The sequence below is a fragment of the Candoia aspera genome, chromosome 15 (assembly GCF_035149785.1).
Source record: "Candoia aspera isolate rCanAsp1 chromosome 15, rCanAsp1.hap2, whole genome shotgun sequence".
NCBI classification, from domain to species: Eukaryota; Metazoa; Chordata; class Lepidosauria; order Squamata; family Boidae; genus Candoia; species Candoia aspera.
The window spans coordinates 16,244,154-16,271,090 of record NC_086167.1 but is presented as its reverse complement, the minus strand read 5'-3'; the positions used below and the strand labels follow the sequence as shown (position 1 = coordinate 16,271,090).

Below are 26,937 nucleotides of genomic sequence, written 5' to 3'. Positions count from 1 at the left end.
TCCAGCGCAGCGTCTGCTTTCTTTTTAAAGCTCTCCGTACAGCGAAATGTTTGTGCAGAGGCGCCCTCCCCCAAGGCTCAACCAACACAGAGTAAGCAGCGTGGCACGGTCCAGGCTGGTGGCCCCTTCGCTCTCTGGCCTCGGAGCTCGGCCAGTTTCCTTCCGTCTGGCCTTCACGCTGCGAGGTGACGGGAGGATTCTTCCGCTAAGGCCTACTGGAATACCCTGGAAAGAGTCTCAGAACCCCACAAATAATTTACCGGCTTCTCTGCCTAGAAAAATTTCAGTCCCCCAGACTCTCTTCGATACATATAATTCAGGAAGTTTTCTTCCATAAGATTTGAATCCATGCTCTGATTTCCAGGGAATAATCCCCTCTAATGATCCCCACTGATTTCTTTTTGTTGAAGTACTTCGTTCACTTCTGGGAAAACCCCCACAAGATTCTTCCCATCTCTACTTGCTCCAGATAATAAAGGCTTGAATTGCAACCAACAATTTAGAGCCAGATGTGTTACTGCCATGCTGTTGATGACGTTACGGTCACTATTACTAGTCCCCTCCTTGCCCCGGCGTGTACCACCCTTCGGGAGACTGGGCTGCTTGTGAAATCCCCAGTCCCCTTCAGCATCTCCCCCCTTTTTCTTGCAAGAGCATCATGCGGAGGACTTCAGGGTGGGGACAATTCCCACATGGGGGAATTGTGGAGGCTTTTTATTTAGGGAGCTGTCAGGACGCCAGAAAGGTGGACCGATGCACCTGGCCTTCTACCCACCCCCAGGCATCAGAGGTGGGGGACTGGGGGCAATTCTCCTGAAACCGGTAGGGAAATAAGCCCACCAGGGCCTCCAGAGGCAGGTGATTATTCTGTGGGGCTGCAAAGCCTCCAGGCTCATGGGTCGCGGCTTCTGCTCCAGATCTGTGGGGTTCCTGGAAATCCTGCAGGTTCTCCCCCGAGCCACGAGGGTGGGAAGTTAGGTGGCCTGCCCTATACCTGTTGGGATGAGTGGAGGGTCTGCTCGGGTGCTGTGGCAGAGGGGGGTGCGGGGGTCTTCCCTGGTCTCTACTTCTGCCATGCATCCCCCGGAGATGCCACGCTGGAACGGTGCACGGAATTGCACTTTCAGAGAGAGCGGGGTGGTTCTCAAAGGTGGCTTTGGGGGGTCCTCCTGGGGGAGGAATCTCTGCTATGCCAGCCTGGTGCCCTCGAGGCGCTTGGACTTCAGAGTCCGATCGCCCCCGAAGTCGGCGGCTGAACCTTTCGGAGTCCTGCGGCTTCAGTCATCTGGCGGTGGGGGGGCAGGAAAAACGACCCGCGCGCCACGGTCAAGGACGGAGAGCAGCCCGGGAGGGAGCGCACGCCTGCCGCAGCAGCATCCGCCCGCGAGCCGGGTCTGCGGGGCTGGCCGCGAAGCGGGGGCGCCCGGCTGGCGCTCGGACCCCCGCAACGCCTGGGGGGCGAGGGGGGCTGCGGGCTGGGCCGGGCACGCGCAGCCCGTCCAGCCCGGGCTGCAAGCGCGGGGAGGGCGCCGTCCGCCCCCCCGGGAGGGTCCCCTGCGGGAGCGCTGCGGGGCGGCGGGAGGGGCTCCGGCGAGCCCTTTCCGGCGGCCCCTCCGAGCGCGGCCGCCGCTTCCTCCCTCCCGCGGGCGGCCGTGCCCGCCAGGCTCCACCCCGGCCGGCCTCGCTCCGGCTCCCGCCGGCCCTCCGGCCCTCCCTCCCTCCGTCCGTCCCTCCGGCCGCGCGGCCATGGCGCTGGTCACCCTGCAGCGCTCGCCCACGCCCAGCGCCGCCTCCTCCTCGGCCAGCGCCAGCGAGGTGAGAGCGCGACCCCGGCCCGCCCCCGCCGGCGCCCCCCGCCCCCCGCCGCAGCCCGGGCCTCCGGGGGCCCTCCCCCCCGCCCCATTCCGTGGGCCGAGGCCTCCCCTCGCCCCGGCCCCGCCCCCCCTCCGGCCCCGCGGAAGCGCCCGTCGCCCCCCCTGCCCTCCGCCCCGCCCAGGCTCGGCCCGGGCCGGGCCGGGCCGGTCGCCTTGGCGCCCCCCCCGCCGGGCCGTCCTGTGTGTCGGCGGAGAGGCTTCCTTTCCCGTCCCCGCCGGGCAGCCGCTCCGAGCGGGGGGGGTCCCTCGTTCCCACGGAAAGCCCGCACGGGGGGGGCGTCGAGCAGGTTTTTCGGGCACCCTCGGAGCTTGCGGGGGGGGCGGGTCTTGCGCCCGGGGGCCTCCATTCCGCAGCCCGGAGAGCGAAGGAGCCCGACCCGGGCTCGGAACCGGGAGGGCGGCCGGGCCGGAGCGTCCCGCTGCGGCCCTGCGCCCTAAATGAGCTGCCCCCCCCCCCCGCTCTGGCTGAGGATGATGGTCGTGGTTGTCTCCTCTTCTCCTTTGCGGTTGCGGTGTTTCCATTCACCCTTCTTGGGGGAAAAGCCCCGTTCGCTCTTCCTAGGTGGGCTGGGAGGGGCGCCGAGCCCCCCCCCGCCGCCCTCGGAGCTCTCGCCCTGGGGCGCAGGAGTTTGGGACCCCGGAGGAGGGGGGGCGCTCGCTTCCCACTGCTAAAATCCATCCTGCTCTGAAAGCAGCGGGCTGAAGAGGGGTGGGAACAGGGCGGTGGGAGCTGCGGGGCAGAATCCCTGGGCAGTCGATGGGCTTTGCGCACTGGCCGTGTCGGCAGGCCGTTTCGGGGTGCCGGGCTCTGGATGGCACCCCCTTTCAGGAATCCTCGGCTCTCAGCTTTATTTCAAAACCATCCTAGTGACTTTGCTCGCGGCATCAAGGGACTGCCTTCGACACACAAGCCTTCATTTACAGACAGTTCATTGTCATTCAGTGGATCAAAAAAAAAAAAGCAGCAGCAAAACCCTAGTAAGACTTTGGCCCTCTGTCTGTCAAATTCTTGACCGCTAAAACGTTAGAATAAATGGAATCAAGAGCTCCGATAGGACACCTTTGGAAATACTGCCCAAGAGACCGTGGACGCCCCTTACTGTTCAGAAAAGGTTTTCTGGTGCTCCCCCCAAATCTGTCCTCCTCCACGCCATGTCCAATCATCCCCAGCCAAAGTGATCCTTCTGGCTCTGTGATGATGGGTGTTGTAGTCCCACGGAGCAGAACCCAGTGCCACGAGTCTTAAAACTCCCAGTGAAAACTGGCCTTGGCCGATCAGGGAACTGAAGCTTTGTTGAATGGATCCAGGCGGTCAACCTTGCAGTCGTAGAAGACAGACAGTAGTGTTCCTGAAGCACTTGCGTGATGAAATTATGATGGCAACAGTGGACAGTGTGGTGTGTTGGCCTTTCCCAGCATTGCCAAGCTGGCTGGGGATGATGGGAGATGAGGGCCACTTTATCGGGAGGGTACGGGGCTGGGTAAGGGAACGGGATTTGTAGCAGACATGATTGAATCCCACCACATGGCCTTCAACTGCCCCATTTGCTTGACCTGCCTTCCAGTGCTCCTCCAAGTCCCTTGGAAGGGAGAGGGGTGGTCCACCATAAATATATCTTTCATTGCAGCTATTTTTAAGTGTATGTGAGATTGTTCTGTTCTTCTAAGGCCTAATTCTTGCTTTTTCCCCATCAGCTGGAGGTTGGCAGCGATGATGAACGCAAACTCAACCTAAGGTAGGCACAAGTTATTCCACCTCTTGCTGTAGAACTTTCTACTCACCCAGCACCCTTCAGGAACAGGGAGACTGCAGCTCCTGGTTCCCACCTGCATGGGTTAGCCTTTTTTTTTTTTCTCCATTCAATGGTGTCTGATTCTCGGAGACTGCCTGGACAGGTCCCTGCAGTTTTCTTGGCAAGGTTTTTTGGAAGTGGTTTGCCATGGCCTGCCATGGGCTGAGAGAGAGCAACTGGCCCAGGGTCACCCAGCTGGCTTCGTGCCTCAGGTGGGACTAGAACTCCCGGTCTCCTGGCTTCTAGCCCGGTGCCTTCACCACCACACCAACCTGGCTCTCAATGACTTAGCTATCTATTGTCATTTCTTGTGCGTAAACCTTGGGGATGCAGGTGATGCTGTTTCACACACAGCCATGAGGTTCTCAAATAACTGAGTGAGCTCCCTTTTAGAAGTGCAAGAGAACATCTGGGTGCTGGATTAACATCACCCACATGCTAAAATTCTGTGCTAAAGCCGTACGCTTGGCATCTGTGGATCTTCTGAATGTGAATCGGCCGGTAGGTAATTCTGTTGAAAAGAATTGCATTTTCAGTGGCAGTCAAGTTCATTTTCTATTTTCCTGGGCTTTGGAGTTCCAGCTTGAACCCTGTGGGCTATTCTGTGCTTTTTTTGCAATTTGTGTTTGTCTGTGACAGTGGGGTTATTACTGTATATCCTCTCTGTAATTGCAATGGTTTTATTCATTCTTTAAAAACTGCCCCAAAGTATAACTGAGTGACATTATAAAAGGAGTTAAGATAAATTGCCAGGGGAGAAAAACAAGTGAATTCAGGCCTCAGGCCTGCATCACAACCAGGCTGATCACGTGCAGGGGATCAAGGGCCTCTTGGCTGAACTACAACTTCCTAGATGGGCTGCAGCCTCTGTGGGGCACCCACGTCGCCCCCATGCCGTGACTCCTCCCTACTCAGCAGCATTTACCTGCTGCCAGCCCTTTGAAGATGGGCTGACCAAGCCAAGGCATCTTTGCTGAGAGATAGGAAAGCAGATTGGCACTGGCTGCCAACGGGGGGTGCCAACTAGGGGGCATCTATGCTTCCATGGAGTCTGTGGAAGCCCCGGTCTCTCTTGGTTGGTTTCAGACCTTCAGTCCCATCAGCAGCTCGGTGATGGGAACGGCTGTGCCCGTCCTGGCGATGAAGCTGCGTTGCCTGCTATTGTCCAAAAGGCTCAAAGGCAGACAGTGGTGCTGTCCCTCTCTGTCCGCTGGGGGCAGTCTCACTCCACATCTGCAAGCCGGGTCTGAGATGGTTTTGTCCAGCTTTTTTGCAAGGACCAAAGTGACTCTGTTGTGGAAGAACTGGGCAGTTTCTGACAAGCAGCCAGACTGGCCCAAGAGAAGCGCCTTTGCAAACTGGTTGTGCAGCCAAAGCGCGCAAGCCGCAAGGCACAAGCTTTGCAAAAGGAAATCTCTCTCCTGGGGTATGAAATGTGGGAATAATCTGCCCGTGGTCAATAAGTGTTGGCTATCTAGTCCCATAGTGATGCTGCTTCCTTGAGGTGGTATCCTAAACAGGGAGTAAAACTATTATTGTTAAAAGAACATCCAAAGAATGCCATCAGTCCTTAGAAGCAGAAAGTTAAACCGCTAATCGAGCAAGGTGCCATCCAGGAAAGGCCTTGCTGGGGTTCCTGCGCCCCCCGTTGCCTGGCCCAAGCTTTACTGCTGTCTTGTCCCCAGATCGTGGGACGTTTCCTCCCCGCTTTTTGGTTTCTGAGGGTTTCCCCATGCAGGCAGCCCACAAGCCTCCTGTCCGGGTTGCCTGTTGGCTCCCAGGACACCGTCTCCCCGGCCGAGGCTCATGGGCCCGCTGAGGTGCCTCCTTGTTGCTTGGAGAATGCTGAGGCTACAATACTGCGACCTGGCCAGGATGTGAGTCAGCATCCTGTTTTTGAAGCATCTGACAGAGTCAGCAGCTTCCACCTCCATCAGGGTCCCTTGCTGACCTCACCGACCGGACAATAAACGCTTGGGGCCTCTGGGGTGGCCATGCGGGATGCCCTCTCCATCTCCAGGTGCCCCTTGAGGGATGTCTGGCAGCCCCTGGTGGCAGGCTGTCCTTCCCCTCCAAGCCGTTGGGGAGCCCAGCCTGCACTTGCCTTCCAAAGAGCCAACGCCACGCCACGTGGCCACTGAGCCCAGTTTTAAAAAGGATGGCAGCCGCGTCCTGCTCTGGGGGATCTTCCTCTCTCTTTGTACTGTTGTGTGAATTCTCCAGTCTGCACCCAGTTTTCAGCGGCAGTTTACTCTGGATCATAGCAGCCTTTCAGGGTGGTGGGTGAGCTGTGAATGGCCCAGGCTGAGGATGGAGGGTGGCTGAGCTGCTCCCAAGGGCCTCCTTGTCTGGGCTTAGCGGGAGGGGGTAGGAAGTTGTCCTTGTATGCCGGACTGCCTTATTCTAAACAGAATCAAGGCAGAGTCCAAGCAAGCATGGGAAGACACAGAAACACCAGTCCTCAAGGTTGTCAAAAGGTAATGTTGGTGCTTAGGAAGTGAGTCCTACAGTCTCCTGATGAAACGGGCTGAAAACCTACTGTAGCACCAAGCATCCAAGGGACAACTTTGCTAACTGCCCCGTTTGTGGGGGAGAAGGCAGCGCTTTAGGATCCCAATTCCAGAGCCCCCGGGGCTTTAGAGATCAAGACTGACCCTTGGAATCAGGCCCAGATGCCTGCAGGACGCTCAGCATGTTCAGAAGCATCCACTATAAATGCTGAGGTCAGCTCTCTAATGTTCCTAATTCATGGCACGTTGTCTGCTTGGAGGGGTGGGGCTGGCTGTCCCCCGCCGCTTGCATTTGTTATCAGCAGCGCTTTTATCCAGGAAGACGTCCGTCCGTGTGGATTGTGCCCGCCTCCACTTAAATTGGGGTCCTTGCTTGCATTCCAATGACCATCCTTGAAAATAACTCTTTGTGTTTCTTCCAAGCCTGCTGCATGATGGGAAATAGGAGATTAAGCCCCCCTCCCCCTCCCCCTGGACTGGTCTTAAGACAGCAGAGTAGCTCTGCTCAGCCCTCTCTTGCAGGACCTTGGGTGGCCTGGCCCAGTGGCAGTTGGGATGAAGCGGGCTCCAAGATAACCAGGCCCACGTCGCTCGCAACGGGCTTCGGCTGAGAAATCTGTGGGTTCCCTGACTGATTTCCTCTCCCCCCCAACCCCCACCTTGTCCTGAAAGAGCTTTTGCATCAGCACTGCGAATGACCCGTGGTCTCTGGAAACGCGGCTTGGAATTTCTGGCAGCAGATGCGGCCTACGCCTTTCCAGCCAAACAATGCCCCTCACAGAGAGCTTTTGTTGGTGGAGCTCTGCGGACATTTGGAGCAAAGCTTTCCAGCCTTGCTCGCTCTCCGGCGTTTTTGCCTGTTCGGCCACAAAGTAGGGTGGGGGTTGGGCTTCCTCTGGGTCCAACAGGATGATGCCTCCAGAACAGGCACTGTCTGCCTTGACCAGAAGAGCCACCCACTCTGCTCCTCACGGTTGCTTCAGGCATCCTGGGATGGACAGCCAAATGGTTGGGCCTCCCCCAGCAAGGAACGGTTCCTGAGCCAGTCCAGCTGGGTGGCTTCTGGCAAAGCCAACCAGATTCCTCTTAGAGGTGACGCTGGCAGGACCCTTTCTTTTTTAGAGGCGTATCCTCCCTGAACATGGAGGTTTTCTTTACCACACACAATAAATGGCCATCGATCAACCTCTTCCTTATTCATTGATTCATTTTGACAGCACTTGGGCCAGACACTTTGCAGTGTGAGTCCCAGAAGGGAAATGTCCAAGAGAAGGTGCTTCTTGGCCTTCTGGCTAAGATCGAACTTTTTTTTTTTAATCGTATGGCATAGCAGTTCGATGTTCATGCTGCTTTTCTTGCCGGGAAATCCTTGTGAGGTCCAGTAGCCAGATGTGTAGACTGGTTAGCCGTGACAAGTCACGTTGCCCGGGGTGCACCACTAGGAGGCTAGCCTATCTTGCACCGAGTTTGGCTGAGAGGGAGGGACTGGCCCAAGGTCACCCAGCCGGCTTTCATGCCTCAGGTGGGATGTGTATTCTTTGAAGATCAGGCACCTTGGTCAACCTGACTCTTACAAAAGCCAAGGTCAAAACTGTGTTTTTTCTTTTGGAACAATGTAGGTATAAAGGCCTCAAGGCTGGCAAGAGTCTTGGCACTGATGGTCTGTTTCAGAAAGTTGATAATTGGTCCTGTCTAAGACCTCAGCAGGCATGACTAACGAAAGCAGGGTTTGGAGACCTGAGGCAGGGGTGTACAGATCATGACCTCCCCATATCTCATTAGAACCCCCAGCTGTCTCTGAAAGAAACAGGCACTCAGCAGCACACCTCCCATAAGCCTCTGAGATCTCACAGCAGGGTCTTTGGCTGGCCCCAAGGGGTTGTGAGCCAGATCTGCAATTCCATTCCAGTGTCTTAATTTCCTTCTGCAGTTCCAATTAGATACAGCTTTCCATGCTTCCTGCCTTCCTCAGCTGGGAAGCAACTCCTGAAATCTCCCCAGGGCTGGAAGCTTCTCTCCAAACAGTTGAGGGATGGGAGTGTGCTTTGCACATCTCCATATTAGCCTGACTGAGTGTAAGAAATAGAACTAGTATGTGTGAGTATTTTGGATGGTACCAAAGCACTTCAGGTGCCCTGTTCTCCACTCTCTTCCCTCCCTGTTGGAAGTTTTCATAGGTATAAATTTATGCACGGCCTTGGTATCGGCTGTGTGCAGATCCACCATCACACTCAATGCTCCGTCTCAAGTAGCGTTAGTGCAAACTCATTGGCTATTCCTTAAACGTCTCTATAGAGTTTGAAGCAGGGCTACCACAACTGCCTTCTTCGGTGGAAGGAGAACAGCAGAAGCTGAGAACCTTCTGCAAGATTTCTGGCAAAGGAGGTCAATCCAGGTGGGCTTTGCCTTCTGCAAAAGTCTCCTACTAGGGATCATTTTGGAGTCCAGAGAGGGTCCTCTGTCCTGTTGTAACTCCTCATGCTAGTGACCAGGATTTCACTGGGCAACCCGTCAAAGGGAGGAATCCCTGCCAGCGTGTTGAGCTGAGGAGAAATAGCAAGGTGTGAATTTTCCACGGAAAAGCCCTCTGGTTGGTTTTCGAGCCTTCCTGTCCCCATCTGTTTGCTTCTCAAATGATGCCCAGTGAAACTGGACCCAAATCCGATTCCCTAGAGACGGTTTCATTCTCCCAGGGCCCAATGCAAGTTCTTATGTGGGTGGTGAGGAATGCCAGTCCTTCAGCCATCAGGGTGACCCGTTTTACTCTAGCACGGAGAGCCAAGTGTATTAGAAGGCCGTCTTTCCTCCTAATGAAGCAGAGGACTTCGGCTGCTTTATGGAGCTGGCAAGAAAGCAAAGCCTGTGGGAGGGGAAGTATCTAATGAGCATCGGCCGGTCCCCCATTCCTTTTGAAAGGCCCTCTTTCATTGGGTTGTATGCGGGCAAGTCCTTTATCTTTTTCTGAGCTGAGATATAGTGGGGGGTAGGGTGCAGGGTTCCATAAAAGTCATCAGTTCCTGGGTAGAAACGATGGGCGTGGAGATTCCTCCTTCCTTTGCACAGAAGAATTGGTCGACCTTTTTGGTTCATGCCAAGGAATGCTGAGAAGCAAATCAAGATGACTTGAAGAGTTGGTTATGAGCCTTTCCGACTTGGCTACCTTCTGCCTGTCCTTTGGGGCTACGCGATGCTTCTGCTGCTTAAAGAGATCCCATCCGAAGCTGTATGTATGCTGTGCCCTGCTTGCTCTTAAAGCTTTGCTAGCTGAGACCTTTTGGGAGGGGTTCAGGCTTCGTTCTTGGTGGCGAGCTGTTTTCTTCGACGAAGGCTTTTACAAACTGAGGTGTAGAAACCTTTGGATTTTAGGACAGTGATAGAGAAACAGCTGATTTTAATGGTTTGGTTTTCATTTTGTCAGGACTTAGGGCCATAGCCAGGGCAAAAAGTGTGGCTGGACTAAGGATGTGTGTGTCAGTTTGGGCTAGACGTCCAACCAGTCTTTGATGAGATGTACAGCTCACCCAGAAAGGCAGAGGATGATGGGCATGGCCATGTTATGGAGAGGATCCTGTGGTTGATTTCTGAGGTCACCACTGAAGGAGAGGGAGGATATGTCCTTTTTTTTTTTTTTTACATTTCTTGTTACCAACCAATTCTTTGAAAATCCTTTGTCTGTTTGTTGAATACATGGCCACAGAATTAAGCTGTCGTACTGGACTTCTCTTTGGTTGAGTTGGCTGTGGGATGATCTCACTCTAGCCTGATTATGGCGTGTTCAAGATTATGGGCAGTTGGTCATTTCTCTCCCTTTTTTCATAAACAGGAATTGTGTGTAGCTGTTCTTAGAATGGCAGGAAATGTTTGGAAAGGTGTCCTGTCAGAACTTCGCAATCCCTTTGCCTGTTTTCTTTGACTTCACATCAGTGCGTATCATTGTGTGTTGACCCCAATGTCCATTCTGATTTTTTTCAGCCTGGGGCAGCGAAGAAAGTCATAGTTGACATTTAATGTTTAGGTTGGTTAATCAGATAAAAGGCTTGGTCAACTAGCAGTCTGCCTTTTGATTGATTTTATTATCCAGTGAAATGTAGACTTGATGTGATATTGCACGGATTCAACGGGATGCAGGATCAGGTAGGAGAAGCGCCTTCCCAGAGGGGGGGTGAGAGAGACCCTTTCTTCAGCCCACTTTGTACATGTTTAGTCAGGCGAGTGTGGATCCCCTCCTTTGCTAATACCATTGGATTTAGAATGTTTCAAACGCCGGTCGTGCCTTTTGCCTCAGTTCTTTCTCTGCAAAATGGGCGATTGCCGGGCTCGGCTCAAAGGATGGTGAGCTGACCGTATTGGAATGGAAGCGAAAATCCAGACGGGCTTTCACAAATTCTGAAGGAACGAGACAAATTCATTCACAGCCCTTAAGAGCTACGCTTGTTGAACCTGCTGAGAGTTTGCGCCACGGAAGGTCCATCAAGGTGTCAGTGGAGTATTTAGGCTTCTGTGTGCAGAGTCCTTGTTGCTTTAAATGCAGATTTTGGGGGGAAAATCCTACTCAGTTCAGACTCTGGGCTTTAAACAGTGAAGCTTTGAACATCTGTTGGATGCCAAAGGTCCCAACTTGGTTTCTTTTCTCTCCAGTTTAAAAAACTGGGGGACCGGATACATATCTGGACCTCTCAGCGGCTTTCGATACCGTCGACCGTGGTATCCTTCTGGGGCGGCTCAGGGGGTTGGGGGTGGGCGGGGTGGTTCTGCGCTGGTTCACCTCCTTCCTCCGGGGCCGGTCCCGGCTGGTGGTGACAGGAGAGGAGAGATCCGGCCCTCGACCCCTCCGTTGTGGGGTGCCGCAGGGCTCGGTTCTCTCTCCTCTCCTATTTAACATCTGCATGAAACCGCTGGGCGAGATCACCCGTCACCACGGGATGAGGTATCATCAGTATGCTGATGATACTCAGATATATATCTCCATCCCAGGTGAAGTAAGTGATGCGGTCTCCACCCTTCCCAGGTGCCTGGGGGCTGTGGGGGCCTGGATGGGGAGCAACAGGCTTCAGCTGAACCCTGGTAAGACAGAGTGGCTGTGGGTTGATGGCTCCTCGGGTTCCAGGAAGTTGTCATCTTTGGTTCTGGGTGAGGTGGCACTGCCCCATTTGGAACCAGTGCGGAACCTGGGGATCCTCCTGGACTCGCGACTCCTGCTCGAAGAGCAGGTGGCAGTCGTGGCCAGGAGGGCCTTTGCACATCTTCGGGTGGTGCGCCAGCTACGCCCATTCCTGGACCGAGATGCCCTCTGAACAGTCACTCTTGCCTTTGTCATCTCCCATATAGACTACTGCAATGCGCTCTACATGGGGCTACCCTTGAAAAGTATTCGGAAGCTTCAGCTGGTCCAGAATGCAGCTGCGCGGACAGTTATTGGGGCGGTAAAATCAGCCCATGTGACCCCACTGTTACGCGAGCTGCATTGGGTACCAGTTTGCTTCCGGGTCCAATTCAAGGTGTTGGTTATCGCCTTTAAAGCCCTACATGGCAGGGGACCAGGGGACCTGAGGGACCGTCTCGTCCCCATAACATCGACCCGTCCCACCCGGTCAGGCAGGGAGGGCATGCTACGGACCCCCTCAGCAAAGGAATTCCATCTAGCAGGGTCCAGGAGGCAGGCCTTCTCGGCAGTGGCGCCTGCCCTTTGGAACATCTTGCCCCTGGAGTTGAGACCGGTCTCCTTGCTCTCCGACTTCCGGAAGAAACTGAAGACCTGGTTCTGCCGCCTTGCTTGGGAGGGGGAGAGCGACAGCGCCACCTGGGGATGGCTGGCGCCATAGCACCCCTTAGTGATCCATCTCCACTTGGATTTCATGTTTGCTTTTATGTATATTTTAATGTAATTTTTATCTGGCTATGTTTTAATGCTATTTATTGTAAACCGCCCAGAGTCCCCCATTGGGGGAGATGGGCGGTGATATAAATTTAATAAATACATAAATAAATATTCCCTAAATTATCCTTTGACTGCCACTACCGGTCCGATCAGGCTGTTCTGGAGTAGGTGGGCCGGTCTCCCGTGTCATGCTAAAACAGTGTTCATATGACCTTTAACAGGCAGGATGGCTCCCTCGCGTGCAGTTTTTCTGGGTGCTGCTTTAGAAAACACACACGGAACAAGGGTGTTCTTCTCAAAGTGCAGAACTTGCCTGCGGGGGAGATGCTTTTAGCAAATTGTCCAGATTTGGTGCATCTTCTCCTTCCCCACCTCCAGCCCCTTCCGGAACACTCTTTATTTATAAATCCCGACCTGAAAACTAAGCTGAATTTGCTAAGAAGGATAGACATGTTGTAAAATCATACCAACAAGCAGTCTCACTTGCCGGAATCTGATAGCCCAGAGTTGTCATGCAATTCCATTTGAAGATTGTTATCTTTTTCCTACAACGATCTTGCAAACGCCCCTCCTGAAGCAGCCCAACTCATAACCCAGATGGAAAATTACATAGTGTGCTTCTGACGGGAGCCCAGATGCCTTTCTAAAATCGTTTGCCCCCATCTGACAAGCACGTAGCCATTTATTTAAAGCTTGGCTTTGTGCCGCTGGGTTCTGGCTCTGGAACAAGGGCTCCAGTGTGTGGAAGAAATCAGCCACAATCCTTTGGTCACAGTAATTGTGTCCTAACATCACCAGAAATGCCGAACGTATGATGCACCCGCTCTTCCCGAAGGCAGGGGGCAGCAAGAATCCTTCCTTTTTATGATGCGGGATAAGAAAAAGCATTTTGCAATGTTTATTTGGCTATCAAATTACTGTTTATTTGTTCTGTAGTCTTTAGACTAAAAAAACAATGTGGAAAATAAATCTGTCCTTGGTTTTCAGTGCATATGACGGGAACCAGCTGGAATAATGATCGTATCTCATTGTATCTGGCAAACAGGCTGGTCTCATCCCACCTGGATCCACCACTAGCCACCTGTCCCCAAATTGGTTGGCGGAATTACCTGTTTCCACTTGGCCACAGGAGATGGTTGCTGATTGTGGGAAAAGCTCAGCAGGGACGTGCCTGGTTAATGCGTGGATGGGAGACTATCAGGAAATACTAGGGCTGTAGGCTAGGCTAGGAATCCCAAAAAACTTTCAGAGGAAAGCAACATCACGTCACCTCTAAGAAATGACGTGGTCTTCTCCGTGGAGACACGAGGAGTTGAGCTCAGCTCAGTGCTGACTTTCCTTTCCACGAATGCTTGAAATCACTCCGCAGGAGTCAGTCTGTCGTCAGTCTGTCCACATCGTGTGCGCGCATCTCCCTGCCTGACCTGCTGCTGTGCCCGTTTATGTTGCAGTTTAAGCGAGAGCTTTTTTATGGTGAAAGGAGCTGCGTTATTCCTGCAGCAAGGGAACAGCCCCCAAGGTGGTCCTCGGAGTGTCCCGCACCCTCACAAACACGCAGGTAATGTCATTTCAGCCTGCCGAGGTAACTTGAGTAGAGTAAGTGAGGACGTACCAGCGTGGAGGAGAGGAACAGTGAGGCGGTAAGTGTGCGTGGGCATCATGGAAATTGAACGCCGCTGGTTTGTTTTCCTCTGGGGTCCTGCCAAGAGGAAGGAGGAGGCTGTGGGATGGGGCTCCGCATCACAGGTAGCAAAACGCCTGTGCTCAGCTTGGCAGTTCTCATAGGGAGAACCCCATCTTGTTCAGTGGCTACAGAGGGTCAGTCCTCTGCCCTCCTTTTGCGCCCAGATAAGGTCTCTCAGGACGCAGCAAGGTTGACCATTGTGATGCAGTCATTAACCCTGAGGGGGGAGCTGCAGGTATGGCTTCTTGGGAACTGCTACAGCTCCAGAGATGTCTTGGGCTGACAATTCCAAAAAACCTGTCGGATTTTGATGTGGGGCCAAGCAAGCCAGCTAGGACCAAAACTAGCCTCTGTTAAACTAGTGCCCTCTGGAGGACACCCAAGTTGGGAAGATGAGCTAGCGCAATGCATACTTTGTATTTCCAGTTCGGTCCCTCCCTGTCCCCATCCAGGACATTTTTGAGAAGTGTTTGGAAGCATTCCTGCCTGGATACCAAGGAGCTCTGCTGCGGTCCTAAATCTGTGGTTGGCTAGGCCTGCCAAGTATGGTTGGCCATCAGGAAGCTCTTTTGAAGCATAGTGATGGCTTATTACGGAGGCTTAATGGGGATCCAAAACAATGGGCAGCAAAAGCAACCTAGTTTTACGACTCTTTTTCCTGACTGTCATGGTAGATCATAGAGGACTGGCTGCACCAGTGGTGAGGGGTGGATGGAGGGGGAGATCTGTGTTAGTCAATGCAGCAAAGCAGCGACTAGGTGATGCATCTGACGACTTGCTGCTTGTGCACCCACAGGTGATTTGCCGCAGCACCTTCAGGTGATGATCAACCTCCTTCGCTGTGAGGACAGAATCAAGCTGGTAAGAGGACTTGCCAAATCCCTTGCTGTGGGGTAATGCCTTGCCAGGGTGCCCGTACAGCAGTGGTCTTGCCCCAGTAAATCGATCTTTTGCAAGAGGAGTTGCTTGGGAGCACACAGTAGACCTATGAAGAGAAAACCAAGCCCTGCCAATCAGGGCAACATCGGAAGCAGGGCCTCCGCATCCACGGTTTGACCCTAGCTTTAGCTGTAGTCCAAGGCTTAGTTGAGTCTCCTGAAATCAGAGTACTGACTCCTTGAAATTGCTGCTCAACGACCTCATGAACATCACTTAGATAGCGGGACCTGGCCCTCATATACCTTTCCTGAGACCTTCTCTCTAGATGTGAAGAACACAGCCTGGTGCCCTCCAGAGGCTAGAATCCCATAATTCCCAGCTGCCCTTCCCTGGCACTGCCTGGAAGACTCCGTGAGATGTGGCCCAACATATTTAGAGGGCACCTGGTTGGTTGGGGAAGGGTGATTTAACCCCTCTTCTTTTTGTCTTGCCAGAAACATACCTAGCTAAGCTAACACATAGCTAAAGAGAGGTATGGACTTGTTGCCAAGGGGATGAATGCTGAGAACTGCCTTGCTGGTTTTCAGGCCGTGCGCTTAGAAAGTGCGTGGAGCGATCGCGTGAGGTACATGGTGGTTGTCTACAGCAGTGGGCGCCAAGACACCGAGGAGAACATTCTCCTGGGAGTGGACTTCTCCAGCAAGGAGAGGTAAGGGCTGAATGCCTGGGGAACCTTGGAGAGCAGGGGTTGCCCCCCCCCCCCCATTCTGCACAGCCAGCAGCCCTGGACCGTCTCTTTTCTCCTCCTTGGCAGCCAGAGTTGTACCATAGGCATGGTGCTACGCCTGTGGAGCGATACGAAGATCCATCTGGATGGTGATGGGTAAGAAACACAAGGATGCAAAGCTCATGGCAGTCAGACTGTTGCAAACTGCTCCTTTAGGGGGGGCATGGGGTTGGCATCTTTGCAAAAGACTGAGTGAGCTCCCCCCTAAATCTACCCCTTGAAATCTCATGTGATTCCATCCATCTGATCCTGAGAACTAGCTGGCGTGGTCTGATAGGATTGCAGACCTTTTTAAAATTTGAATTAAAGAGATGCTGGTGGGATGGAATTTCTGGAGGTCCAGCCCTGCTCCTGCTGGGTGATGCGTACACTTCCTAAGGTTAGGGGGCAGTTTTTTGATGTCTGTGGTTCAATATAATAGGTTTAGCTATTTTGAAAGTGCTGCTGAACAAGCAGTCTGTGTGTTTAAGCGTGAACGGCAGCAACCTGGCCTGTGTGTGCTGCAGCAATTTTTCTGTCTGTCTTCGATAGTGGGTTTAGCGTCAGCACTGCAGGGAAGATGCATATCTTCAAACCTGTCTCGGTGCAAGCCATGTGGTGAGTGACTTCCTTTTTCCCTCTCCTTCTCATTCCTTCCCAAATGCTGAAGCAGCTTTTCATCTGCAGCCGAGGTGACCCAATTGGCCAGCAATTCTCCATTCCCCACAAGGCTGGACGACCGCTTGAGAGGAAACATTTAGATGGCTGCTGGGCTCCTGGCAATACATTTTCATATTGTGAGAACTGCCCCGGGCTCTTTAGGCAAAGCATCCAAGGAACGTTATCTGACAGACAAATAATAATGGGCCTCCCGCCTTGTCCAGGGAGTTGCCAGGCTGTGGAACCACAGGGGTGTCTCAGGTTCTTAAAGGCTGGCTGGGAAATTGAATTTCTGTCCCGAGGGAAGGTCTCCGTGTTCTTGCAGAATACTGAGCTCTGAGCCAGAGGCAGTCAAAGAAAGGATGTAGCAATGCAGTGAAGAAATGAGAGTGAACAGGGATGTCTATCCACTCCCGTAATTTCGGGCTGCTGCCCCATATATCCTGCCTGCCACTGTTTCTGAATATGGTGCAGAAGCTCTGGAAGGATGGTACTGAAATCTCCCTGCAAACCTCATCCGCGTTTTCTGCTGCCGGATACCTCCTCCCGTGTCCTTGGGGGAATATGGAAGCTGCTGGCCAGGTCCCAACCCGGCCACGTCTTATTTACAAACAGAGGCGGCCTCTGTAAAGACTGCGTTCTCCTGTCACGTTCAGCTGTAATTCATTTCCCTGGGGTTGGCTGGGCCATTGGCTGAGTTCCCCATCTGCTAAGCCACACCCGTCGTCCCACCAGTGATGATGGGGTGTCGTTCGCTCTTCCTGCAGGAGCGTCATGAGGACATGATCCACCAACTCTCAGGGAGGGCGGTTGCTCTGTGGTTGTTGCTTTTGGGGGGCAAAGGCCCAATGACGTGGCCCACGGGGGGCTTCCTTGCCAACATCAGGTGCTCTTTCTGGCCTGCAGCGAGCAGGAGGGCCCTGCCTGCATGCCGCTGTTTCAGCCACCCCCAGGCTGCCCACGAAGGCGCCGTCCTCCTTCGCACCTGTGGGCCAGGCCTTCTGCCCGTCCCTGCTCCAGGGTGCTGGGCGCTGGGGCTGAAGCATTCCCTCTTTGGGCTTCCCCCCTTGCAGGTCGGCCTTGCAGGTCCTCCACAAGGCTTGCGAGATGGCCCGGAGGCACAACTATTTCCCAGGGGGGGTGGCCCTCGTCTGGGCCACCTACTACGAGAGCTGCATTGCCTCCGAGCAGAGTTGCCTCAACGAGTGGAACGCCATGCAGGACCTGGAGTCCCCTCGCCCTGACTCGCCTGCACTATACATGGACAAGTGGGTTCCTCGTGTGGTGGTTTGGCTGTGACTTTCTGGGCGGTGAAGAAGGGTTGTCATCCTGGTGTTTTAGAAACGTTGTGTTCCTCCTTGCCTTACCCCAAAGTGGAGCGATGAGAGGCCCTGCGTAGTCTCTTTCTGGAGTGTCTAGGGGGTGTGGCTTTGTGGCCCAGGCTGAGCTTTCCTGCAGCATCCTGAGCATCGCCAGCGTGCTTCTTTTTAAAACAAGGGCTGAGATGTTCAGGCAGACACGGACTACTCCGGGTTAGCTTTATTGGTCAAGACAAATCCATAGTTGCAAGCGTCTTTCCTTAAGGCCCGTGCTGACCGTTTAGTGGGGGCACAGGAGGCGTGCGCGTGTGCGCACACGCACACCAGAGGTTGCATTGTGCTGGAGAGGGACAGGAGTTTGTACAGGGCTGGTTGTGGGCCTCCAGCCAGCATCGTTCCATGCTTCAGAACTCCCCTCCTTTGCCCGTCGCTCACTTGCGGCTGAACAGCTGTCTTGATGCCATTACGTGGGATCCAGCTGTTTCTGGACTAACCCTGACTGAGCTTCAGATGGCAGGAAGGTGGGATAACGCTCACCATTTGTCCCAGCTTGCTCTTCCCTTGGGGGATTCTGTGGATTCTTTGTTGGAAGTGGCTACCTGGATTTGTAGCCCAAGATTACCGCAAACAGGTAATCCTTCCTTCCTTCCTTCCTTCCTTCCTTCCTTCCTTCCTTCCTTCCTTCCTTCCTTCCTTCCTTCCTTCCTTCCTCCCTCCCTCCCTCCCTCCCTCCCTCCCTCCCTCCCTCCCTCCCTCCCTCCCTTCCTTCCTTCCTTCCTTCCTTCCTTCCTTCCTTCCAGGCCAACTGAGCGGGAGAGGGCAGAATGGCTCATCAAGGCCAAACTCCGGAGCATCATGATGAGCAAAGATCTGGAGAACGTGACTTCCAAAGAAGTAAGCCCAAGAGCCCGAGGGCTCAGAGCGGGGGGGTTCCGCCACCAAAGCCCTGTGAGATAAGCCCTCTCCCCCCTCCCTCCCCCGGCAGATCCGGAATGAGCTGGAGAAGCAGATGAGCTGCAACTTGAAGGAATTCAAAGAATTCATCGACAACGAGATGCTGCTCATCCTAGGGCAGATGGACAAGCCCTCCCTCATCTTTGATCACCTCTACCTGGTAAGCAGCGGCGCGTGTGAGCGCTCCCTCAGAAGGCCCGCTGAGCGCCATCTCTTGACTCTGCTGTGATTCTTCCAGGGCTCTGAGTGGAACGCCTCAAACCTGGAGGAGCTTCGGGGCTCAGGGTGAGTTCACCACAGCTTCGTGTAGTTCAGGATTCTCGAGTCGAGTGGCCTGCAGGTGGCAGGGAAAATTTGCTGGAAAACTCCTGGGAAGAATCCCAGATCCTTGATGCTTGTCTTGGAACCTTGGGGGAGAAAGACAGGCCAGCTCTGAGCCAAGCCAACAACTGCCATTTTTATGCAGATTCTGCAGTATTTGGTGCTGGCCCTCAGAAACGTGCTGTTTCATTTTCCACCTCACAGGTTTGGGCTACAAGTTAGCACACCTAGGTATGGATGTGGGGGCTTGGTGAAGGGCTCTTTCTGGCTGGAACAGGGTGTGTGTGTTGGGTGCAGACTTCCTTTACTTCGTACGGTTGATTCTGATCAAAATACTCAAAGTTTTGCTGCCTCAGTTTGACCAGGACCAAGGCAAGGGAAGATAGAACCAGGAAGAAATATGTCAGGGAGGAACAGGGATTCCCCTTCCCTTCCCTTCCCTTCCCTTCCCTTCCCTTCCCTTCCCTTCCCTTCCCTTCCCTTCCCTTCCCTTCCCTTCCCTTCCCTTCATGTTTGATTTAGGAGATGCAGTGGCAGAAGACAGTGGATCTCTTGACATTCTTCCATCTATCCAAGGACATTAAATTCCAGAATGTTGCTGGCTATTTTTTGAAGACTATGACACTTCTGTTAGATCAGTTTTTTTCAACCTTGGCCACCTTAAGACCTGTGGACTTCAACTTCCAGAATTCCCTAGCCAGCATGCATGCTGGCTGGGGAATTCTCAGAGCTGAAGTTCACACTGCTTAATGTAGCCAAGGTTGAAATACACTGTGTTAGACCAAGTGGCAGAGGGAAGGAGAATCCCTGCGCCTATTTGATCCAAACCTTATTGTACAGAGTTGAATGCACGTATTTTCCCTCCTGTGTGATGGGTGTTTGATCCTCCTCTATATGAGAAGCCTTCACAGATGGAGAATATTCAGCCAGAAATTGTAGAGAGTAAAGATGACCTTGATGGAGAGAGGGAAGTTCTGTTCCCACAGCAACAAAAAGGAAAATGTTGCTCAAGTCCAAATTGGGGGGGGGATTACAAAAATGTCTCAGACAGACACCCCCCTAATTCACATGGATATAAAAGAGAGAAGAGGGGAAGCACAATCAGATCTGCAAGATTATGTTACTGTGGTCTAAATAAATCATGTCTAAATAATTTTAGATACGATTTTTAGTTTTTTAGGCTTCCTTGGAGTCTATGTTTTGGTCTATCCCCCTTGCAAGGGGGACAGAAATTTATGAGTTCAGACGCAAGCTGCAAAACAGGATTGTAAGGTTCGGCTGAGTGGTATTGATTTATTAATGGCCCTTCCTTTCTCATGGAGACGCTGCCATTTCTTCCCTTCCCCTGTTGCTCCATCTGTTTCCATCCTTTCAGCGTTGATTACATTTTAAACGTCACCAGGGAGATCGACAACTTCTTCCCAGGGTTGTTTGCGTACCACAACATCCGAGTCTACGATGAAGAAACGACCGATCTTCTCGCCCACTGGAACGAGGCCTACCATTTTATCAATAAAGCCAAGTGAGTTTCCGGAAGGGATCTCGCCGGTCTGCGTTTCCATTGTTAGAAGCTGGAAGATCTGGGCCAGATGCACCAGGGAAATGTTCCCCAAAGGGCAGAGGGTAGTGCTGTGCCTCTAGGGCTTGCTTGCTGAAAGACTGGGCTGCAACTGGGACCGGAATTTTGCTTGCTAAGCGAAGCAGTCATTAGGCAAGTCCAATCCAATTTTACAACCTTTTTTGCAGCGGTCATTAAGCGAACCACGTGGTCATTAATCGAATCATGCAGTTCCCCATTGATTTTGCTTGCCAGAAGCTGGCCGGGAAGGTTGAAAATGGCAATCACATGACCACATGATGCTGCAATGGTCATAAATGTGAACTGGTTGCCAAGCACCCAAATTGTGATCATGTGACCACGGGGATGCTGCGATGGTCATAATTGTGAGGACCGGTCACAAGCTGGCTTTTCCAGCACCATCGTAAGTCTGAACTGTCACTAAACAAATGGTTGTTAAGTGAGGACTACCTGTACAGCCTTTGTATAGCAGAGGTGAGCTCTGAAATAGTGCCTTTGTGCTTGAGGACTCATCTCTGCTCCTGACCCCCTCTAATTGCCCTTCTCTTCCAGGAAGAACCACTCCAAGTGCCTGGTTCACTGCAAGATGGGTGTGAGTCGCTCCGCGTCGACAGTCATTGCCTACGCCATGAAGGAGTTCGGCTGGTCCTTGGAGAAGGCCTACAGCTACGTCAAGCAGAAGCGCAGCATTGCTCGGCCCAATGCCGGGTTCATGAGGCAGCTGCTGGAATACCAGGGCATACTGGATGCCAGGTAAGGTGGATTTTGCTGGGGGGGTCAGGCAGGGGAAGGGTCGGCTCCACGCTGCCCCTTAGTCCCCCCTCATTTTGAAATTGGGTTTATGAGCTCAGAAATGAACCGTGGGAGAAAGATGGAGCCTCTTCTTTCCAAGCACACTTCCGTGTTTTGTTCTTGACCTCTAACTCTGTGCACCCGGGGCGGAGAACAGAGGGCTGGATGGGCTCCTTCTCCTTGGTGCGCTTGTGGCATCTTCAGCCTTGCTCTGAGCCCTCCTGGAGGCATTTTGCCCTCCTCACAAAGAGGCCATTGGGAGTCCTGTGTTGTCTGGTGGCCGCTTTCCCGTCTTCCTGGGGTCCCCCTCACCCGAACTGGGAGAAGCACCTCTTTTGCGGACACTTCTCTCTAAAGCCCTGCATTCAGCAGCAGCAGGGTCATCACCTGTCAGCCTTGCAAGGTAGTCCAGACAGGACGCACACCCAGGACTACCAGCTCTATCTTTATTATAAGGTTTAACAGAATCTTGCAAGTCCAAAAGAACATCTCTCCCCCCCCCGGCCTTGACAGCCCAAGAAACTAGGGAGGGTCCCTTCTGAGATGTTTGCCAGGCCCCCATTCCTGCTGTGGGCTCAGCCGCCTCTTATCTGGCCATTGTCTAGTCTGCGGCTCTTCCTCCTATCTCCCAAGGTCATCCCCGTATACTGTTACGCCACCTTTCTTCTAAGCCATTCCTGCGTGCTTTTGCCCCTTACCCTTGCAGCGCTGGCCTGGCCCTCTGAAGCCAAATTCTCTGAGCTGCCCTGGAGCATTCCTCTGCTCTGCTTTTCACCCTCTAGCAAGCAGCGCCACAACAAGCTCTGGAAACAGCAGCCGGGAAGCAGCCTCCCTGCCGGTTTGGATGGCTCTGCCGGGCCCAGTGATTTCCTGCTCGGCGGCCTGGAGGACGTGGATCTGGACCCTCCTTGCCTGCCCACCTACGCGGACCGCCGAGCACACCCTGAGTCCGTGGGCCTTCACTACTGCTTGCGGCGCCTCTCCGACACCTTGCCGGGCCCCCGGGAGCTGTGCTTCCAGGTGGAGGGCCTGGAGGGAGACTCGATTCTGGAGCAGGCTGGCTCTGCAGCGAGGGACCCGCCTTTCCCGGGGCTGCTGGGCCAGCCGCGAGGGGAGAAGCTGGCAGTTGAGGATGAGAAGGCGGGCCTGTCCAGCGGTGTGGAAGAGAAGCCCGAGGCAGGACTGCCGAGGGAGGAGACGGTTCCTCGGCTCCCGGTCTCTGAGGAGGGGAGGCCCCTTGAGAGATGGAAGCGGCGGTCGCTTGAGGAGGAGGGCTGGCGCCACTGCGAGAACCTGAATAACAACAACAGTAAGAGGAGCTGCCCGGATGACTTTGAAGTAAGGGCCGGACGGAGCCCCGGAGCTTGGCCAGGTCTGCCTTGGGTGGCTGTCTTGGGCCCCTGGGGCTCTTCTCCCCCTCTTGGCCAGCAAGGCTGTTCTCTGAGTTCCCCCCTGTCCAGAGGGCCCGATCCGCCTTGCTGGGCAATGCTGTATTCTCCTCAAGGGCCCTTTCCCATTCCTTACCCTTCTCCCCAAGGGCCAGAGCAAACCGGACAACCCATGCTTCCTGTCGGGCATGTCTGGCAACTGTTCTTGCGATGAGCCCAAAGGGCACCCAAGTCCCATTTGCGCGGAGCTCGGGTTTCCCGTTTCCTGTTAAACTTGGCACAGTGGCTTCTCCCCAGCCTGTGCCTCTTTTGTGTGAGGCTAACGGTGGATTTCCTGGCCTGGTGAGGGATTCCCAGGGTGGGCGGACAAGCAGGGCCTTCATGTGCAATAACTCCTCCTAGTCATTTGACCTCGGCACCGGTACTTCGGAGGCAGCCCCGTCTCTCTGCAAGGGGGTGCCGGTGAACTCCCATGGGCACTCACTTAAGTACTCAGAAGATGTACTTTTAGAAGTAATACATGCATGTATAAAAGCTGAGGAGCACCATCTGAAAGACAGACTTCTCCCCAGTATGGGAGACAGTTCAGGAAGGACTATCTAAGTTCCTTTTTTCTCCTGATTGCCCACATCTCCTATCGCGAATTGACAAGTGCGTCTTGAGTGGAGAATTGTACCTGCTGCTGAATGTTGGGAAACCTGGGTCTGCTTTCCCCTTCCGTTCATTCCCTGCTTACTTCTTTTCAGCAGGAAGCCCTGTTTGGGATCCTCAACAAAGTGAAGCCTTCCTACAAGTCTTGCACGGACTGCATGTATCCCTCCGAAACCTTCAGGGATTCCTCTGAGGTCCTGGCCCCGGATCCCCCATGCCACCGCGCAACAGTCTGCACCCAGCCCTTGTTCCCAACGTTTTTGGAGCAAGCGTTCTGCAAGCCTCCTCTTAAGGGATCCCCGGGACCCAAAGCCAACCGTTTGCTCTCGATGCTCGTGGGAGACGAGGTGCAGGACATCAACACCGATAGACCAGCTTCGGGTTGGCCCTGCGGTGCTTCTGAAAGGCCCAGGGAGGGCCCTGAAACACCAGGAGGTGCCTTGCTTGGCTCAAGACATTCTCTCTGTGAGAGAGGCCCTATCTTCAACAACGGGCTAAAACGTGACCCTTTTCCGAGAAAAGATGCTGGGCAGACAAAGGACCTGAAATATTTGCTCTTCAGTAAAGATTTAGAGAAGCCAACTACTAACAGTTACCTGATGCAGCATCAGGAGTCTCTTCTTCAGCTCCAGAAAGCTGGCTTGGTTCGGAAGCACACGAAGGAACTGGAGCGCCTCAGGGGCCTGCCATCTGACACAGCCGGGCAGGGAAAGGAGTGCTCTGTGGGCACCACCAATGTGACTATTCTGGAAGAGGAGCCCCAGGAGATGGTTGTCCCTGATAGTCAGCCGTGGCCCTCCCCTGAAGATGCCGTCGGTGACTCTGAGAAGCTACCAAAGACGCTTCCCCTTCTTGCAGGGGAAGCCTCTCAGAAAACCTCCACGCCTGTCCCCTACAAGCTGGACCACGCGACCATGTTTGCAAAAGACTTCCTCAAGACCATCTCTTACACCCCGTCGTCTTCCAGGAGCTCCAACCTGACGCGGAGTTCCAGCAGTGACAGCATCCACAGCGTCCGTGGGAAGCCCGGGCTGGTGAAACAGCGGACGCAGGAAATTGAAACCCGGCTGCGGCTGGCGGGCTTGACGGTCTCCTCTCCGCTGAAGCGCTCCAACTCTCTCGCCAAGCTGGGGAGCCTCAACCTGGCCTCCGAGGACCTAACGGGTGAGGTGGACCTGTCGCCCTTGACAGATCCGAGGGAGGCCAAGCCAAGTGACCCTTCAGCCCTTTGCAACTTCCTTTCCTTTCTGAAGAACCCGGAGGATGGGGTCCAACCCTTGGCAGAACCGGCCCTGGGGAAGTTAAAGGACACACCCTGGATGGGAAAAAGCTGACACCTTTGTAGTATTATTTTTTAATGGTTACTGTTATTTGTTTCTGTACAAAATGCTATTTTATCTTGTTAAAAAAAGAAGAGCAAGTTGCCTTCCATTTCTCAGGTGGCCCTTCAAGCACAGTGGCAAAAGAGGAGCGGGCGTCTGACAAGGGCGACCAGCCCAAGGAAAAGGTGCACGAATGGCCTTCCGGCTCGGGAGGCAATTATGCATCTCTCGTGGCCTCTGCTTGACTTTTATTGGTCAGCGCAGTTGCTAGAGCCATTCCTTACATGCCAAAAAAACTCCTTTTTCAAAAGAACGCCAGAGATTTGCTTTGACGGTCAAGCCAAGTGCTGTTCTTTCTTCTCAAAGAGGCCCTTGTTTAGGGAGCCAAAGGACACCAATATGCTACCTCCATTTTTCAGATCTATGTAGATAGATAGATGGACACGTCTGTGTGTGTGTAGTTGGGGTTTTTAAAACATCTTCCTCTGAAACTGATGCTTTTCTAAGGGAAAAAAGTCCTGGGTCAATAGGATGATCGCTCTGACCTTGTGGCTCACTCAACGCTCCTGCTTCAGTTTGAAATGGCAGAGCGTGCCTGAGCAGAAAGCATTTGAGCGAGCCATCACTGGGCAGAATACACCGGTCAGTGTCCCCATTTGAAGTGACCCATTGCTGGTGAAGTAGTTATTTTCCTTACGAACGTAATGGTTTTCTTTAAGGGTGTCGAGTGGGGTCCTTGGATTCTCCCTTCCTTCTGCTGTACCTGCAACTTTTAGGAGATGTTTCTGGTTTCTCCTGACACGTGAAGTGTAATTTCAGTGTAATGTTACTGAGTGAGGTGGGACCAGTAATGTATGTCTCCTGGGGCATTAAACACTTCCATTGATGAATGAGAGTATGGCATATTTATTACCTTTTAAACCAAAATAGAGTAGTTCAGCTTAAGAAGGTCTGTTTTCCTGAATGTCCACTGTGCCGTTGTTAATATAAGCTGTAGTGCTGTTAAGAAAATGTCCAGAAATGGAATCCTTTAATGTCAGGCACATTTAACTGTAGTGATGTGACAAGTAATGTTGTTATCCTTAAGTTCTGGGACACCTGACTGATGTATGGACTTTCAGCTTCAGTTTCTCCCCTTTTCCAGAGAATTAACTTCAACCAATTGATTGCGTGGGACAAAGAGTTCCTTAACCGTTCATTCCATATTTTTTTGCCAACGGAAGATTGTTGTGTTTCATCCTTCCTGCTTAATGGACAGTTACATCCCATGTACTGTATCTCAGGTCAATATTATCCTTTAAAAAAACAAAAGTAGACAAAGAGATGTGCTTAAGCCACAAGGACGTTTTGAATGTCTAGCATGCTATCTCAGAGCTCAGTTCCTCCCTCCATAAAGTTGGAGAACTTTTGTCAGTTTGATGCATGAAATGGTAGCATGTGTTTTTTTTCCACATATTGGTGATTTTTTTTAACTAATAAGAGTGCCTTGCATATAGTTTACAAATACTGTGTATATATATGTATATGTATATGCATACGTGTGTGTGTATGTATGTGTATATATATGTGTGTGTGTGTGTGTGTGTAAGACTTGTTCTGCCTGTTCGTTAGCACTTCTGGTGTTTGTGATGTGATGTCAGTACAACACTCTGTGCCTGGTGATGTTTGTGCACATCCTGTCCCATCCTCTGCCTCTAGATATTCTGGACTATAACTCCCGTCCCTCAAAAGCACCCTGACCAGAGACAGTCGTAGCCCAGGACATCTGAAGGGCCTCCGGTTATGGGAGACTCAGCTAGACTCAACTTTGCCCCTGGAGCTGTTGTCAGGAAAGGTTTGGGGAGTTATTAAAATTGTGTCAAACAAATCCTCCTGGCACATTACACAATAGTTGGATTAATCTATGCAGCAATCATGACAGGAGAAGATTTATTGGGTTTCTCAAAGATGGATGCTTTGATTTTCCCCAGCTGGTGGCCTTGGAATCCAAGTCGCAGGTCCGGTCTGAAATGGAAAATGGGGACCTTCAATTCCAGCCTGGATTATTCCTAGAAAGGGGCCATGTTCTGCTGCTGTTTCGTTGTTTTCCTCCCTCTTTTTGCAGTTCTGGGGATCTCTGGCCAGTGTCACTCAAAGTCCCCAAAATTTAAAACTTTGGTCTTGAAATCCAGGAACTTCTGGGCCTGTTGAGGCCCAGTTCTTCATACAACAAGCCTTTAGTGTGAACTTGCACTGCAGCTAGGAAGAGGGACCCTGAAACAATGGTGAAAGATATTTTTCCGAAAGAAATGAAGGTGGGAATAGCTCACCCATTACTAATATGAAGACACAGACACCCTGATCTGCATTGTTCTCCATTTCTTGTTATTTCTTGAGGGTGAAGGTGGCAGATGGACAGATGTTTTCCCATGGGCTGGTTTCACATCGCTCTTGGCAGATCCCGTCAACATCTCCCCGGGGTGAAAGAATCCACACAAACTGCCTTTCCCCAGTTCATCTTTGTTTCCTCAGTTTTTTTTTTTTAAATATACAGTATTCTATATATTTTGTACTGTAGATTCACAGTA

The 26,937-nt window shown here is 52.8% G+C and overlaps 1 protein-coding gene across 3 annotated transcripts; it reads left to right on the top strand.

Moving 5' to 3' along the window:
- Positions 1–1,718: 1,718 nt before the first annotated feature.
- Positions 1,719–26,891, top strand: SSH1 (slingshot protein phosphatase 1). 3 transcript variants are annotated; one of them, XM_063315868.1, is made up of 15 exons: positions 1,719–1,815; positions 3,570–3,610; positions 13,507–13,613; positions 14,536–14,600; positions 15,206–15,327; positions 15,433–15,501; positions 15,937–16,002; positions 17,118–17,312; positions 18,164–18,257; positions 18,349–18,477; positions 18,556–18,602; positions 20,014–20,160; positions 20,770–20,970; positions 21,792–22,347; positions 23,147–26,891. In XM_063315868.1, exons 1-15 carry the CDS (start codon positions 1,747–1,749, stop codon positions 24,380–24,382), a joined length of 3,144 nt encoding a protein of 1,047 aa, XP_063171938.1. In that variant the 5' UTR covers positions 1,719–1,746; the 3' UTR covers positions 24,383–26,891. The 3 variants fall into 3 exon arrangements, with proteins under 3 accessions (XP_063171938.1, XP_063171937.1, XP_063171939.1); XM_063315867.1 differs by having other exon boundaries at positions 23,144–26,891; XM_063315869.1 differs by having other exon boundaries at positions 21,792–22,318; positions 23,144–23,390.
- Positions 26,892–26,937: the final 46 nt, after the last annotated feature.

Coding starts and splice junctions, on each gene's coding strand:
- SSH1 (XM_063315867.1), top strand. CDS start 1,747: ATGGCGCTGGTCACCCTGCAGCGCTCGCCCACGCCCAGCGCCGCCTCC. Junction 18,478..18,555: donor TCTTTGATCACCTCTACCTG/GTAAGCAGCGGC, acceptor TGATTCTTCCAG/GGCTCTGAGTGGAACGCCTC. Junction 20,161..20,769: donor CATTTTATCAATAAAGCCAA/GTGAGTTTCCGG, acceptor CTTCTCTTCCAG/GAAGAACCACTCCAAGTGCC.